Source organism: Electrona antarctica, assembly GCF_951216825.1.
Source record: "Electrona antarctica genome assembly, chromosome: 16".
In the NCBI taxonomy this organism is placed as follows: Eukaryota; Metazoa; Chordata; class Actinopteri; order Myctophiformes; family Myctophidae; genus Electrona; species Electrona antarctica.
In genome coordinates this window covers 26,673,730-26,690,865 of record NC_136797.1, presented here as the reverse complement: position 1 = coordinate 26,690,865, position 17,136 = coordinate 26,673,730, and the positions used below count along the sequence as shown (strand labels likewise).

The window sequence follows — 17,136 nt, the reverse complement described above, 5'->3', positions numbered from 1 at the left end:
CGTGACCGTTGACCCTCAGTGGATAACGTTCTGCACGTGGGTGGTTTATTTGGGGCGTAGGGGGGCTGAGCCACATGCTGTCAGCAGTGGTGGAAAGTAACCAAGTACATTTTTTGGAGGTATTTGTACTTTACTTGAGTTTCAGTACTTTTACTTCTACTCCACTACATTTCAGAGGCAAATGTTGTACTTTTACTCCACTACAATATTTTGAGTTACTAGTTACTTTGTAGATTTAGATTATTTATTACAAAACATGCATTAAGTACTTCAGCCCTATGTACATTTTGGCCATTTGTAAAATAGCCGATCTGCAAGCTCACAATGCGTCGCGATGCGACACATTGTGAGCTTGCAGATCGGCTATTTTCGGAACATTCTTATACATTTGATAACTTGAAATGAGACATTCTGAACAATGAGTACTTTTACTTTTGTTACCTAAAGTACATTTTTACGTCGATACTTTTGTACGTTTCACTCGAGTACATTTTGAATTGCGAACTTTAGCTTGTAGTACTTCTACATTGCAGTATATTGATACTTTCACTTGAGTAAGAACTTTGAGTTATTTTCCCCCCACTGGGTGTCAGTCCCCAGGGTGGGTGGGTGGGGCGCAGCAGGGTAGTGGAGATCTCCCACTCTCTCATCTCGCTGTGGATCCAGTGGAATGCAGCACCACATATGGACCACATGTGAAACACATTCCTCCTTCTCCTTTCTCCTCGCTTAACCACTTTATGCTCTGTTGTATGACAAATAGCAGATAAATAACAGATCTGCACGCGCACGTTTTTTTGCTATCTTAGAAGATTTTGAATTTTTTTTTGTTTTGTGTGACATCGTCAAAATAGGGATGCCAGATTAAAAGTGGTTAAGCCTCATTTATTATTTTTGTCCAAATGGTATCTATTGTGCTATGTTGGTAGAAAAACAACAACAACAAAACAAACAGACAAAAAAAAACATATTTTCAACTTCCAAACTCGCGACCCTACGACAGGAAACGCATGTCTAAAAATAAGGAACAGATTGGCTATTTTCTCACAGCATGGAAATAGGGCTTAAATGATTGAGTGCACCTAGTATCTCTGCAGCCCCCCCTTCCCTTCTTGCCCTTCTGTTCCTGTGGAATGTTAGCATTCCTCAACTCCTCAGGGCATGCTGTTTTCTCTTCTTTTTTTCAGGGGGGTGTCATTGGAGAAGGGGGTCTTGAAAGTTGAGGTAGAGGGGTTTGCACATGTTGGGGTGGAAAGACAAGGGAATATTCTGTCGTGTGTGTGTGTGTGTGTGTGTGTGTGTGTGTGTGTGTGTGTGTGTGTGTGTGTGTGTGTGTGTGTGTGTGTGTGTGTGTGTGTGTGTGTGTGTGTGTGTGTGTGTGTGTGTGTGTGTGTGTGTGTGTGTGTGTGTGTGTGTGTGTGTGTGTGTGTGTGTGTGTGTGTGTGTGTGTGTGCCTGCGCCTGCGCGTGCGTGTGTGTGCGCCTGTGTGTGCGTGTTGCTGTTGTAGTAGGCCCCGGTGTATTTTTTTTTGACTGCTGCTATAGGAAAAAAGAGAAAATTCTAAACCTCTGCATGTGTGTGTGCGCACTAGCAGACTGCATTCATCACTGATCTATGTGCTGCTTTGTACTGGGATGCCTAAACAGGTCTGGTATGCAAGACTTGTTGCAGCAGGTTACTAGTACTACCTCTACCGACAGGCATCTCCTGAGTCCTGACCTGGCCAATATGTCCCGCACGCACGGTCGCACGCACCCACTCACACACACACACACACACACACACACACACACACACACACACACACACACACACACACAGACGCAGACGCGGACATTCTCACATGCGCAAACAAGAAATGACCCCTTTCAACCTGCCGTCCCTATTTGGAGCAAAAAGACAAAATATAGGGTTCATGAAGCTTCTGTTTGTACTGGTACTGTCATCCATGTGGTATAGACTAGTATACTGTAGGTACAGGCATTTCTGGTTTGTTATGTCTGTTTCGTCTAATCTTTGCAGATTAAAAAAAGCCGTTAGTTGCAGTGGAGTGGTACATTTTGTGTGTGCGTGTGTGCGTGTGTGCGTGCACATTCATTGTTTGCATATCAAGTTGAGGCACATCATCGTCATAATCCCCGGCGTTCATACGGAGGTGTTGGAGAATTTCATTTTTTTCCAGCTTCTTTTTTTTCCAGTATGTCTTGCTCTCTCTCTCTCTCTCTCTCTCTCTCTCTCTATTCACCTCTCTGACCTTTATTTTTCTCTCTTGTTCTTTATTTCCTTTCCGACTTGTCGTCCTTTTCGCCGAACACAGAGCAACGACCCGGCCGCCTTGACCAATGCCACTGTTCTGGATGGCAGCGGGGGCGGGCCCAACTGTTCCCTGGCCAGCTCATTGGGCGGCTCTGTGACTGTCTGTCTTCCTTCTGAGTCTTCTCTCACTGACTCTCTCCACACCTCAGCGGTGAGCTTTGCATCAGCGCACTGGTTTTCAACCCTTTTCCATGTCCAAGGCCCATTATTTATTCGGCATTTGAGCCCACGGTACCACCATTTGATGACATTTTAGCCCCCGGCTCAGACCCAAGACTTTTGTTGTCATTGGATACGATTTTGTCCACAATTCCATGCTGTATTGATGTTGGTAGTACCATAGGAGAGATAAAATCAAAAATAAACAATTATTCTACATTACTAATGTGGTAGACTTGTAAATTAAGTAATGCAGATCTTTAACAATAATTTAACTCTTACGGGTCCATTTGGTTTCATTTTACGCTCTCAAGAGTTAAAGATCTAATAAGGGTCCATTTGGCCAACTCTCCGTCATTTTGGGGACCACCTGGAACCCCTTCAAGGACCACTGGTGGTCTCCCCCGGACCACTGGTTGAAAACCACTGCATTAGCGGAACCCAAATATACACAGTCAAATCCTCCGTGTTGGTTTAGAGGTGGTGTAAGTTGTAAAGGGATATCGAAATGTTCAGTAGCTCTGTATTCCGATTCTGTAATCATTGCTATAGAGTGTTTTGTTTAGTCTCTACATCTCTTCAGCCCTTTTAGTAAACAGAAACTTCATTTTCATGTTGGGATACAATTGTTAATCCAATCAGGACTCGAATCCCAAAAAAGCATAATAATTTATCAGCTTCAGTTTTATAATGTTCCAGTTCCAATTGTGTCTGCCGCTCATTTTTGTTTCTAAGTGTCCTCGTCCTGCGTGAGTTCTTTCTCATGAATGATTGGAATGAAATTGGTATCCCAACCTGAAAATGTATTTTCTGTTCACTTAATCGATGGAGACACTCTACTATAAAGTTGTATAGAGTTCACATCACTTTAACTCATACAAATATATGTCTTTAGGGTCCATTTTGTTACATTTGCACACTCTGAGTGACAGATGATTAAATAACCATTGATGATTTTACTGTGTACTTTAAGCCAGACAAAGCTAAATCACTACAGATCATAATGATCGGCCTGTGTAATCTAGCCGGTCGTCATTTAGGTATTTGGCGGGATTTGAGTCTTGCAAAGTGGAAGCTCTTTGGGTCAGGACTAAATGATTCATAATCTGACATCCTGGTCATCGTGACTAGACTGCCCATAAATCTGCTCATCTCTAATTCTATTTCTTGATAGACTCCTGGTAGGTCTAGATTAGCTTCAATCTTGTACTGAATGTTCTTTTTTTGCCAATCTGTACTGTTCCATTTACAAATGATGCACAACAGCTCCTCCTGGTGGCCACATTTGCAGAGAGCTGAAAAAGTTACATTACAAACAATGCAATACACTACACCAGTGGTTCTCAAACTTTTTCATGTCAAGGACCCCCAAATTGACATTTATTATCCCGCGGACCCCCATTGAAAACATATGCCAGCCAGGGACCCCCATAAGAGAAGATCCAGCAGTGCTTTTCAACCATTTTCATTTCAAGGACCCCCAGTTTGACCTGCATTAGGCTACGGACCCCCATTTAATGGCATTTCTATCTCTGGGACCCCCAATGTATATTATAAAATCAAACTTAATTTAACTCGGAGAGAGTACAAATGGAACCTTCCGTTTGTACACTCTCTGAGTTACAGCCCCATAAGGGTCCATTTGGCTCCTATCTATAATTTTGCTGGGGACCCTCATGAAACTCCCTCAAGGACGCCTGGGGGTCCCCGGACCCCACTTTGAGAACCAATGCAATACACAATACAATACAATTCAATACACTATGTACAACTAGCAACTTCCTCCACTTACCCAGGCAGCTGCTTTGACAGCGGTTATGGAGAACCATTCTGGTAGTGCAGCTAGACCACAGCTAGTTCCTGCCTACCTTTATTAGCCATACTTTGATCATTACTAGGCCTGTCCTAACCTCGCGTCACCAGGCTTTCCACCTCGGAGGAAAGCCTGGTGTTCCAAAATCGCTGTGTGATCCGGTCTGGAGCGGATGGTTAATTTACGCCATGTTGTAGTCACTGATTTGTAGTCACAGGCAGGAAACTACCCGAAATAATTCCTCACGATCATAATTTTAGGGCCTACCCAATATAATAGAATTTACCCGTGGGACAACAAAGGTATACAGATGCTAAATAGTTTCTGAAAACTACACCGCGTCAATTTATCGGGTAGGCCCTAAAATTATGATTGCGGGAATTCTTTTGGGTACTTGCGGCTTGTGGTTTCCTGCCTGATGACTACAAATCAGTGACTACAACATAACGTAAGTTACCATCCGCTCCCGACCGGAACATAAACCCGAAAAGGAAGGCTGCCCAGGCTAGGCCTTTCCCACCCTTAAAGGGATATAGTTCACCCCCAAAATGACTTTTTTCTCCTATCGATTACTCAACCCATGGAGCGACTGGTGGAGTCTCCGGTAGGACAGTGGTTTCTAAACTTTTTCATGTCAAGGACCCCCAAATTGACACTAATTAGCCCGCGGACTCCCATTTGAAAACATATGCCAGTGACCCCCATAAGAGAAGATTTTTACGGCTCAATGTTAATTTAACTCTGAGTGTACAAATGGAACTTAACGGGTCCATTTGGTTCCATTTGTACGCTCTCAAGAGTTACAGACCCATAAGGGTCCATTTGGTTCAAACTATCATTTAGCTGGGGACCCCCTGGAACTGCCTCAAGGACCCCTGGGGTTCCCCGGGCCCCACTTTGGGAACCACTGCGGTAGGGAACTCAAAGAGCCTCCATTGAGTCTCCACTCTGCTGGTCACATCACATTATTGACTCGGGAATGCGACAAAAACTAAGGGCAGTATTATGTGTGTCTTAAGTACCAGGTCGTATGACTTAACTTAAGACCTGGAGGCGTGGTCAATGCTGTTTGGCCACTCAGAATAGCCAAATGGCATTGATCACGCCTCCAGGTCTTAAGTTAAGTAATAAGACCTGGTACTTAAGACACGCATAATACTGCCCTAAATCTCCATGAATTCAAGGCTTCACAGGGTGTGGAATTGATAGAAAATAAGCATTTATTTTTGTTTTTCATTTAGTTGCCACGGCCCTTTCGACAGATATCACTCGATATCACTTTGTTTTGTCAAGCAAAAGATAGGAAATCTAAATGAGCCTTTTTAGCAAACACCACTTTTTAGCGAAACAACTTCTAGCCGCCTCTCCTCTCCGCTCCCTCACGCCGTGGTTTGTGTCCCTCCTGTCTTCCCGTAGAGCGAGAGTGCGAATGAGGAGGGCGGGGAGGGGGAGTACGTCAACCTGTACTCGTCCAGCCAGGCCAATGGGGAGCTGCCGCTCTCCTACAGAGTAAGTAGCTGACACGCCTCTTTAACTATGACAGGCCAATGGGGAGCTGCCGCTCTCCTACAGAGTAAGTAGCTGACACGCCTCTTTAACTATGACAGGCCAATGGGGAGCTGCCGCTCTCCTACAGAGTAAGTAGCTGACACGCCTCTTTAACTATGACAGGCCAATGGGGAGCTGCCGCTCTCCTACAGAGTAAGTAGCTGACACGCCTCTTTAACTATGACAGGCCAATGGGGAGCTGCCGCTCTCCTACAGAGTAAGTAGCTGACACGCCTCTTCAACCATGACAAAAGAACATGTTCGTCGACTACCTTTTTTTCACTGACGAAAACTAAGAAGACTAAATATAATTGACAATTTCGTCAACAAATACAAACTAGACTAACATGTTAGGAAGGGACTAGTGGACAACAGATCCAGTATAAGCCATTTTACACTTGTTTGCATGCTGAATCAGTCATTACAACAGCATCAAGGCCCGGCAAAATACATTTTAGTCGACTAAATCTACAGTTGATTTAGTCGACTAAAATGTATTTTGCCGGACTAAAATCTTATGATATTTAGTTGACTAAACCTAGATTATCACTATAACATTCCAGGTGACTAAAACTAAATGAAAACTCTTCAAGAGACTATACTAAAATTTGCTGTCAAAATCAACACTGCTTTCAGGATATGAACCAATTGAAATTCAGTGTTATAATGATCAGAAATGGAAACTTTGAGTGAGTTAGTTTTCCGTTTCTACCACTTATCTGTTTTGTTGACTGGAAAGTGAAAAGGCAACCTTCTGGTTCACATCTTGAATTAATTGAGTTAAAATGCAACTGGAATGGAGTAGGGCTGCAACTATCGATTATTTTCTTAGAGATTATTCTACCAATCGCATTTCCAATGAATAAAATAATATAAACAGATTTTTGTTCTTAAATGTATTTGTTTTTTTTACTTTACAAATCAACAGAGAAAAATAAAAAATATATTTTTATAATCAACAAAATAAATACTTGGAATACTTGAAACACTGGTTTCACACAAAAATGGTAAATAGTTGATCTACATGCATCCAACGCATTGCGATCTCTGTCGGTTTTCTGCTCTACATGTAAAGTGTCTTGAGACAACTTGTTGTGATTTGACATTTTAATAAGCTTGTGAGCTTGTAGAGCGGCTATTTTCACAAAAAAAAGCATCCTCCCCCAGATTTTATGTATTTATTTAGAATCGATTAAACCGATTAGTTTGATTAACTGTCGCACCCCTAGAATGCAGCGATCCCTGAGTGAGCATGACCTGGGATTCAGTGGTTTGCCTAGCCTGTGAGAGACACGTGTCTGTCGTGTGATGCAATGTCACCTGTTGAGATGTCCATCCATGTGTCCTTCTGATTGCCTGGCTGGTGATTACTGTCCCCTGACTGTGCTTCAAATATAAAGCCTGAGTTATACCGAGGTGTGTGCGGGTGTCGCATGCCGAAAATAGCTACAAGCTCACAATGTGCGATGCCTTGTGAGCTTGTGGATTGGCTATTTTTGGCGTGAGACACGCACAACTCGCTATGAATCAGGCTTAACTAGCATTTAACCTCGTTCTGATCTAACACCTGACATGGTACTGCTCCAAGGGGATTTTCAAGGGTTCACTAGTTTTCAATTTCCCAGTAACATTCTCCATAACGTCTTTTCTTGTGTGTGTGTGTGTGTGTGTGTGTGTGTGTGTGTGTGTGTGTGTGTGTGTGTGTGTGTGTGTGTGTGTGTGTGTGTGTGTGTGTGTGTGTGTGTGTGTGTGTGTGTGTGTGTGTGTGTGTGTGTGTGTGTGTGTGTGTGTGTGTGTGTGTGTGTGTGTGTGTGTGTGTGTGTGTGTGTGTGTGTGTGTGTGTGTGTGTGTGTGTGATACAGAGTGCCGTATACATGCGAGCGTGTGTATTTGATGCAGTGATGGGGTGTTTGTACGATTTGTGTGTGTCTTTTTAACTGGGTTTTTGATCCGTCCTGGGTTTTTTTTCTCCATCTGGTGTTGAGAAAACACTACATTTTTATACACAAGCGCCTTTTGATACGATCCCCTCTAATGGTAACAGGGCTGACACCCTCATCAAACAGCAGTAACATTTATATAAAGCTTCTAACCTCTCTTACCACCAAATGTGTTGCATGACATCTTGGTGGCTCCTGTGAACTCACCGCTAGCCACGTCTTCTTTCTGTTGCATGGTGTCTTCCTGTCAACACTGAGTGGTGGTTTTAATGCAAATGTGCCGACGTTCATCGCTTTTTGTCCCGTTTCTCAACCAGGAGACGATCACTGCTGATGATGGACTTCAAGACTCCAGTCCTCAGATGCCCTCTTCCAATAGCAAAGAGGCCTTGGACAAGGACAGGTAAAGTCACAAGTGAACCAAGTTGCCATAGTAGAAATCACAACCACGCGCGTCAGTTTTCTGTCTGGTTTATACTTGGTTTGCGCAGCATTGTTGTGCACCGGAAATGGCAGATCTACAAGTCATGATGTGTCTCGCTACAACAGGCCGTGAGCTTTTAGATCCGTTATTTACATTCCCTGACAGCCGCGTGCAACTACGGGTGAACTCACGCTTAATAATAGGTTTCATTTTATTTCAAAACAAGAATGTCAGGTAAACTGTAATAATGTAATGGATTAAATAACCCCGGGCAATTAAAGTGTTAACTGTCGCACCCCTAGAATGCAGCGATCCCTGCATAAATGTCATAAATGTCCATACTCTGACAGTATAGGTTTCAGTTTTTGTGAGTGATTGAGTGATTACCGATGAATGATTGACATCTTTATTGACACAGTGTAAATGCATATGCTTCCATGGGTTATAGGAGGCAGAAATCAACAGACTCGGCTGGAAGCGACGAGGAAGAGGTGGATGAACTTTCCCTCATCGACCACAAGGAGATTATGAGCAGAATAACACTAAAACAAGAGGTAGGAGTCACAGAGGCATGCATTGTATATTATTTAATATAAGATATATTTTCCTCTTTGCAGAAACGCCAAAGGTCAAATGACAGGAAACTGCAGTCACGCACATTTCTTTATATTATACTAGCGAATGCGCTGGTTTCCTGTGACGTATTCAATGAAATGAGAAAACTCTAAGCTAGTTGCCTTTGCTGCCCTCTGTAGGCAGTCATCAGAAACCGCACCACTGCATGTTAGCCTCTCTACGCACACACGCGCACACACACACACACAAGTCCTTTTCCATTCTCCGTTTGGCGCAGTCAGATGTGTGAGTAGTTTTTCTGGGCAAAGCATGTGAGCGTGTGATTATGTGCAAGATGGTGCTGCTGTGCTGTCCCCGCTCTGTAAGGTCGGGAGCAGAGACACAGCAGAGGACCATGGGACCGGCGAGAGAGAGACACAGAGAGAGAGAGAGAGACAGAGAGAGGTGGGGCTACATAGAGATGTAGCTAATGTGCACCGTTTACGACTGTGCAGGCGGAGATGTTGGAAGTGATCGTAATGTTTGATCAGCAGGCTAGTTTATCTGTGTTTCTGACTGTCTCTGACATCAGTGGCAGGTGTTGCCAGATCGCGTGAGAGAAATAAGCATCCAGGTCTATGAAAACAAGCCGAAAAAGAGGCGACAACTAGGTTGTGAGCTTGTAGATCGGCTATTTTCAACAAAACAAATATTGGGGGAAAAAGTGGCAAATGTGGAATATTTTTTGAAACATTTTAACGGCACAAATCTGGTATGGGGGGAGGGAGGGGGTCCCTGGCACAAAATGTTTTTAGATGTAGGGTCCTTCGTTGGACAAATACATTAATGTCCTTCTTGACATGAAAATGTGTGACAATCACTGGGTTTAAAAAAAACAACCATTTAGGGAACAAGCCCAAATAAGCAACTATACACTTTAGAAGCAAGCCCCCCGCTAAAAACCGCAACCCGCAACAACTACCAATATTTACAAGCACCTTCACAGAAGAAACGAGCCCAACGTCGCTTATAATCAGCGGACATGGCAACATGGCAACAGCACTGATCAGTGGAGCTGGTGCAAGGCAGAGGGAGGTGGGGGCACTGTAGAGGAGTATGAGGACAGAACAGAGAGAGAGAGAGAGAGAGCTGCATTTTGGGCTAGACTGCATTACTGCCTTACATCCCTCCCCATCAACTCCTACTAACCACTCATCTCTCCCCCTTCCTCTTCATCTGTCTCCATCTTTTCTTCCATTCATTCTTCCATCTCTACACCCCTCTGTCTGTCATCTCGTTACCTTTGGATTGTCTGTGCCTCGCCCCTGTCCCTCTGTCTTTGTCTCCGTCTCTGTCTCTCTCTCGCTCTCTCTCTCTCTCTCTCTCTCTCTGTCTCTCTGTCTGTCCCCCACGCACACACACAGAGTGACGATGGTCCTGACGTGCGTGCTGGATCTGGAGATATACTGTTAGTCCATGCCACGGAGACGGACCGCAAAGGTACAGTGCAGGATGCTTTATGACTTAACACATTCAGAACGGGAACCCCTTTTGGTGTTTCAAGCATTGTGTTATACTTTAGCTATTGAAAAATAGCAGATCTACAAGCTCGTAGCGCGCCACTCGGTGGCGCGCTATGAGCTTGTAGATCTTCTATTTTTTAAAAATCTTGAAAATGTGGAGCAAATCTTTGAATATATATTCTTTCAGAGCGAACATTTTTAACTGAAATCTTTGCTTCTGGGGGGGTCTCTGAAACAACATATTTTGAGATGGCTGTCAGTGGCCAAATACAGAAATTTCTGGAGGTCCTTGACATGAAAAAGGTTGAGCACCTGCACCACTGACATAGAAACATAGGTTTTTCAGAAGACTGTCATGATTTAGAAGACATTTTGTAGAATCTGGCTTCAGTCCTAAATGGGCTAATACTCTTCTAGTATGTGCTATGCTACTGTGTCTGTGGGTCACTTTCTGGTGTTTAAACCTGTGGTCGTTTGATTTTGATCACAGCGACTGTGGTTCCTTTGTACGATTTTGTACAATTTGGGTGTGATTCCTCTTGGGTCCTGGTCTTATCGAAGTGCATCCATCTCTGTTTGGTTCAGTGATCTTTGCTCTGGCATCGTGTGCGTTCTGGCCTCGTACACGTTACAGTATAGCGAAGTGTTTACAGCTGTATGTGGACAGTTGCATATCTCGGCAGAATTGTAATCTGAAAATGTGTTTCCGTTTCTTTTTGACAGATCTCGTTTTGTACTGTGAAGCCTTCCTGACGACATATAGGACCTTCATAAGCCCAGAGGAGCTCATTAAGAAGTTACACTACAGATATCCTTTTGTCTCCCTACTGTTCCAAACAAAATCATGTTTTCTTAAATGGTCGCTGAGTGCTTATTCACTTTTAATTCCACAAACGCACACCCGAGTTCAGCTCTGTCTGTCTGTCTGTCTGTCTGTCTGTCTGTCTGTCTGTCCTAGTTGAACCCAAGTATGCAGTTCAGAGCATAATGAGTCTATATATGCTCTGAAAGATTAGGAGCTGTCCATCAATTTGCAGTATTCCAATTTCCACCAATCCCTGAGCAGGCAAGACACAGGAAGTGGGGTGTCATAAATTAACATTGCACACAATCCTTCCAAACTATCTATAACACAGAGTAAAATCCTCAGTATTGATTTAACCAAATGGACCCTCATGGATCCATTTGGTTCCATTTGGTTGCTCAAAGGCACCAAATGAGTTCTAATTTAGAGTCAGTTGTTGGCTTTTTTTCCTCTCAAAAAGTAATGAATGTGTTCTCTCCTCCGCGTCATCAGTGCCCCATACCCAAGGCTGGTTTGGCGAAAGGGCCTTTCTGTGTGGAGATTGCATGTTCTCCCCGTGTCCCCTAGGGTAGGTACCCTCACAAAAAACATGCAGTAATACTGGTGTCTATACTGCCTCCCCCTGGCCAGCCTGGGTGCCTGATGGAGGGGAAAGGAACTGGTTGGAATAACGTGTTCCTTCCACACGTTTCCAACCGGGGAAACTCCCCCCTGTCAGGTGAAAAGAAGCGGCTTGGACTCCTCATGCACTGAAGGAAGCATGAGGTCAGTCCGTTGCTCTCTCCCAGGAGGGAGTGTAGAGGCCAGGGTTACATTAGATAATTGACACTGGGTGAAAAGTGGGTTACAAAATCGTGGGATAAAGATTATAGGTAAAAATAATAATAATAATTAAGTCTTTACTGCCAATTCCGGTACATTGATAAGCGTGCAGCCTGTATTTTCATAAATTCTTTAGAAGCGTTACATGTTTGCGACAATTCGATTTTATGCTATAAAGGTCCCTGCACACTGCTTCGTTTTTCGGATTTTTAGCAGCGTTTTTACGCCCGTTTTCCGAAAAAGGGACCTTAATGCTTCCGCTGTGTGTTCATTCTCCTTGACCACAGAGCACATACACTAGGTTCTGTCACAGTCCAGACACATTCAAGAAGCGAGTCAGCAAAAACACCTTCTTTGTATTGGTTCGTGTGGTGGATGAGCTGTGGTGAGTAAATGATCTATGTGTCTGTACCGAGCTTTTCAAAATATGACACAATGTTGATGGTGGGCTGGCTCCCCAACTTTTAGTCAATAAACATTTTTCGTAGAAATATCCATAAGGACTATACTATTTGTTGGGGGGAATTTGATACATAATGACAATAGCAAAAATATACATTTAAAAAGGTGTATTGAAGGGATTAACCATAAGCTCTATTTAATAATTTGTCGTACAATGGGGTTATGCTGCAAAAAATAGCCTAGTTACAAGCTTGCAGCGGGTTGCTTTGTGACACGCTGCAATGACGTGCCCAAAAATAGGGATATCAGGTCGAAAGTGGTTAATTGCTTCATCACTTTCAATTGAAAGTTTATTTTACAGTGACTCATCTTGTGAGGCTTAATTTTGCGGTGTAATATAGTTTTGTATTGCAGTAATATTTATTTATATGTAGTTTTCTAATTCAGCAATTATCTGGTGGTGCATTTTTCCCCTTTGCAGCCATGAAATTAAATTAACTCCTACTGCAAACCATTAGTTGTATTAGCGTGTCGCCTATTCAAAGCCATCATTTGAACCTAATTTAACCATACTTTAATGATTAATTAAGGTATCAGTCTATGTGAACTTCTAGAATGCTTGTTTTTTTGTATTGATTTTGTTGACTAATGTTATGACAAAAAATGTTCGCTGACGAAAACTAAATGGAAACTAAATGAAAACTAAGCTATGATGACTAAAACTAAGACTAAATATATTTACAATTTCGTCAACAAATAAAAACTAGAAAATCTTATAATCTTTAGTCACTGAACACTAAAATAACAACAAAACAACACATAACAAATGAACGTTCGTGACGGAACGTTCCGCCAACTAGAATCCAACCGGCAACTGCTTTTGGCGGAACGTTCCGTTTATTATTGATATCAAACCGGATCGCTGATTTCTTTATTTTTGTTTTGTTTTTTTGCTTGGCCTTTCCTTCTTCAGCGATCCTAGTCCGCTTTCGCACACACGCACTGCCGTTCACTTCTTGTATACAGGCGGACTAAAAATCTGAATAACTCTAAATCTACGGAGCTCTCCGTGGTTTTGACAAAACGTCGATTGGAACAAACCGGACGTGCATCACACTAAAACCAAGTAGATCCGGGTCGGCAGTCTAGTGTCGGCTCTTGCGTCCACCAGGTGGCAGTAAAGCTTAATGCTCATCATCTCCTCCCTAGCCTGGCGGAGTTGACAGAGGACATCCTGAAGCAGCTCATGGACCTGGTGTTCAGGCTGGTGTGTAACGGCGAGCTCAGCCTGGCCCGCGTGCTTCGCAAGAACATCCTGGACAAGGTGGAGCAGAAGAAGCTGCTGCGCTACACCAACTCCCTGAAGCCGCTCGCTGCCCGCGGGGTGTCTGCCAGGTGGGGCCGTCGCTCACAACTTACAACTTAGCCTGTATTAGTTTGAACTCCAAAGTTTAAAGCCCTAAACCATGCCAAAGGGTCTGGTCGCGGGACCACACCAATGTAAACCACACCAATGCAACTCCTTGCAACTTAATGAGTTGCATTGGTGTGCTTTACCTTAATAACCCATTCCGGGCGGGAACCCCTTTTGGTGTTAGCATTACGTTATGCTTTAGCTATTGAAAAATAGCAGATCTACAAGCTCATAGCGCGCCACCGAGTGGTGCGCTACGAGCTTGTAGGTCTGCTATTTTTGAAAAATCGAAGAACGACTGACATGGAAACATAGCTTTTTCAGAAAACTGTCAGGATGTAGAAGACATTTTTAGAATCTGATCTCAGGTCAAAATGGGTTAAAAAACGTTTTGTCCCGACCAGACCCTTTCGTGTGGTTTGGGCTTTAAAGCCGATCTGTATAGTAGAGTACAGTATGTTATATTTGGTTATGGTTCTATCAGAAATGTGAGCGCGTCTGTGGTTCTGTAAGACTGGTTAAGTACTGGTTGACAAGAGCTATTGCATGAAGCTCAATCTATCCTCTTTCTGTATTAGCTCAAGAGTAGAAATTGTGGCCCAGGTTAGGACATGAAGGTTACGTATTGCAGCTCTCTTTCTTACCTACCCAAGTCGTGCTACTCAAATGCTGCCTGTACCCGGGATCGAGCTTGCGATCCAAAGGCGAGCTTTTGTCTGACTCAGCGACACGGACACATACCCTGTCCCTGGGCATTCCATCTACTGTATGTATGTCGGCAGGCACAAGAAGATTGGTCGAGTGGTTTGCGAGCTTAGCTTGCGGACACTCACACAGACACACTCTTCTAGAAACACGCCCCTTAGGTGCCATGCCGTTAAAAGTTTAAAAGATAAAATGTGCTGCTGTAAAATAGCCTGTCACTTACAATGGATATCTGGAAGAAATCACCTAACTCTAAAAGAAAAACTCCAGCTCAAGTGTAGTTAGGAGGTTTTTGTCGAAGCACTTTTTAATACTTTTCATTGGTTCAATATGTTTTTTAACCAACACACAGATGTAAAGGGTGTTCAATATGCATTGATTTATGAAAAAAAGAAAAGAAACTCCCAAACCTCAAAAATGGAGTTAGGTGGTTTCTTCTGGACAGCAACGAGAGTAAATCAGAAAGGTTACACCAGTTGTGGGACAAGTCTACTGATACAGAGATGGCTCCTCATATTTACATGTGTGTTTTTTATGCATCACTGCAGGCCTGGAACTCTCCATGACTTCCGCAGTCATGAGATTGCAGATCAGCTCACTCTCCTTGACGCAGAACTTTTCTACAAAATTGAGGTACAGCCCGCTGCCACAGAACCCTGCCTTCTGCACAGCACAATACTTGGTTTTCATTTGTAACGCCATTTGGTTACAGGTTATTTTACTGTGTTTAGGTGTCATTACAGGGAGTTTCCTGTGTTTATACTCACTGTACATTTTGAGATTGTTGTTTATTTTGATCTTTTGTTTCCAATTTAACCAACTCCGTACACTTGGAAATAAATTAAATAACAAATAATAAAAAATGTGTAAACCAAAAGGGTGTAGACTGAAGCCTTAATAATTTATAATAATAAATATTATATAAATAAATATATATAAATATATAAATATATATATATATAAATATATATACATAAATAAATAAATAAATATATATATATATATAAATATATATTTATAATAATAAAAGGGTGTAGACTGAAGCCTTAATAATTTGTGATTACCGGTACACAATCAATTTTTTTTTTTGATAATTATGTATTTCTATATAGTATATTAATTTAACACGTACAACATACAATTGCACTCAACTGTTCCTCGCTCTTCTGTTCTCCTTTCAGATTCCTGAGGTGCTGCTTTGGGCCAAGGAACAGAATGAGGAGAAGAGTCCCAACCTGACTCAGTTCACAGAGCACTTTAACAATATGAGCTATTGGTAAGATAATATGAAGCCCTCCTCTCCACACCGCTGATGTCCTTGGATTGTTATCATCGATGCTGTCACTCTTCTGTTAACCCCTTTAGGACGGCGGAGGAGCGCATCCGTGTCGTCTTTGAATATAGTATATTCTTTCACAGCTAACGTTAGCTCAAATCTTTGCTTCTGGGGGTGTCCCTGGAACAATATATTTTCAGTCTGCGGCCAAATTACATATCATTCTGGGAGTCCTTGACGTGAAAAAGTTTGAGAACCAATATTGATTTAGATCAGGGGTTCTCAACCCGTGGGTCGCGACCCCTCGGGGGTCGCCAAATTATTTTAGGGGGTCCCCAAATTATTAAAAAAAAACATAAAATAAAATAAAAATCACGATTTTTCAAAAATAGCAGACCTACAAGCTCGTAGCGCGCCACTCGGTGGCGTGCTATGAGCTTGTAGATCTGCTATTTTTCAATAGCTAAATTATAACAATGCTTAAAACACCAAAAGGGGTTCCCGCCCAAAATGGTTTAAGGTTATTCTAGCAGTCAATTTATATTGGGGGTCGGGAGGGGGCGGGGCGGGGCGGGGGTCCCGAGACGTTGCCAAAGCATTTTCGGGGGTCCCCGGCCAAAAACGTTGAGAACCCCTGATTTAGATGACAGTTGTAGAATCAGATCCTCAGGTCTTAATGGTTCATCTGACATCAGGCAATATGGGGCATTAGACAACATTCAGCCACTAGATGTCGCAAGTATACAGGTTACAACGTCTCTGTTGCATACATGTGTTATTCCCCTATCACCAAAGGCAGCAATCATGTAGTCTTTAACATTGTAACATTATGGCTGCCTTACAAGAATATATTTAGCTTTAAAAGTAACTTACCCAATGAAAACGCATGTTCTCTAGTTTGGACGCCCGACAAAAGTATTATAATTATTATTTCAAAATCATAATGTCTTGAGGCGGTGCAACATTTTTATTCCACATGTTTTTAAAAGCTCTGTGGATGTATTTAGTTTTTATTGTTCACTTTCCAAGACCTCCGAGTCTCTTTCATCTTTCAGACAAAGATGTTGACCATAAAACAATTCCTCTTTGTCCGGCAGGGTGCGATCTTTGATCATTCAACAGGAGAAAGCCCAAGACAGAGAGAAGCTACTCCTGAAGTTCATTAAGATCATGAAGGTTAGTCATACTAATGAAGAATTAATAAAGGAGATCATGTTGTTTTGCCGTGTTTGTGTTAACTTTTATTGTCGTCTCGTTTTAGCACTTAAGAAAGTTGAATAACTTCAACTCGTACTTGGCAATACTTTCTGCTTTGGACTCGGCTCCCATCCGCAGACTGGAGTGGCAAAAACAGACGTCGGAGGTGAGCCAACAACAACGACCATTATTGTGTCACCACATGTCAGCCTATTAAATAGTAAATATTAACGATGA

At 42.7% G+C, this 17,136-nt stretch overlaps 1 protein-coding gene across 6 annotated transcripts in view; it reads left to right on the top strand.

Moving 5' to 3' along the window:
* The window catches only part of rapgef1b (Rap guanine nucleotide exchange factor (GEF) 1b), a 72,393-nt gene that overhangs the window by 51,811 nt on the left and 3,446 nt on the right, over positions 1 to 17,136 (top strand). For 4 of the 6 annotated variants that reach the window (XM_079525216.1, XM_079525217.1, XM_079525215.1 and 1 more), the window contains 12 exons: positions 2,318 to 2,467; positions 5,705 to 5,797; positions 8,094 to 8,179; positions 8,649 to 8,754; positions 10,180 to 10,255; positions 11,002 to 11,089; positions 12,201 to 12,290; positions 13,517 to 13,702; positions 14,975 to 15,059; positions 15,608 to 15,702; positions 16,800 to 16,878; positions 16,964 to 17,065. In XM_079525216.1, the coding sequence (XP_079381342.1) occupies positions 2,318 to 2,467; positions 5,705 to 5,797; positions 8,094 to 8,179; positions 8,649 to 8,754; positions 10,180 to 10,255; positions 11,002 to 11,089; positions 12,201 to 12,290; positions 13,517 to 13,702; positions 14,975 to 15,059; positions 15,608 to 15,702; positions 16,800 to 16,878; positions 16,964 to 17,065 (1,236 nt within the window). The remainder of the gene's footprint in view (positions 1 to 2,317; positions 2,468 to 5,704; positions 5,798 to 8,093; positions 8,180 to 8,648; positions 8,755 to 10,179; positions 10,256 to 11,001; positions 11,090 to 12,200; positions 12,291 to 13,516; positions 13,703 to 14,974; positions 15,060 to 15,607; positions 15,703 to 16,799; positions 16,879 to 16,963; positions 17,066 to 17,136) is intronic. The other 2 variants (XM_079525219.1, XM_079525220.1) reach the window with 2 other exon arrangements.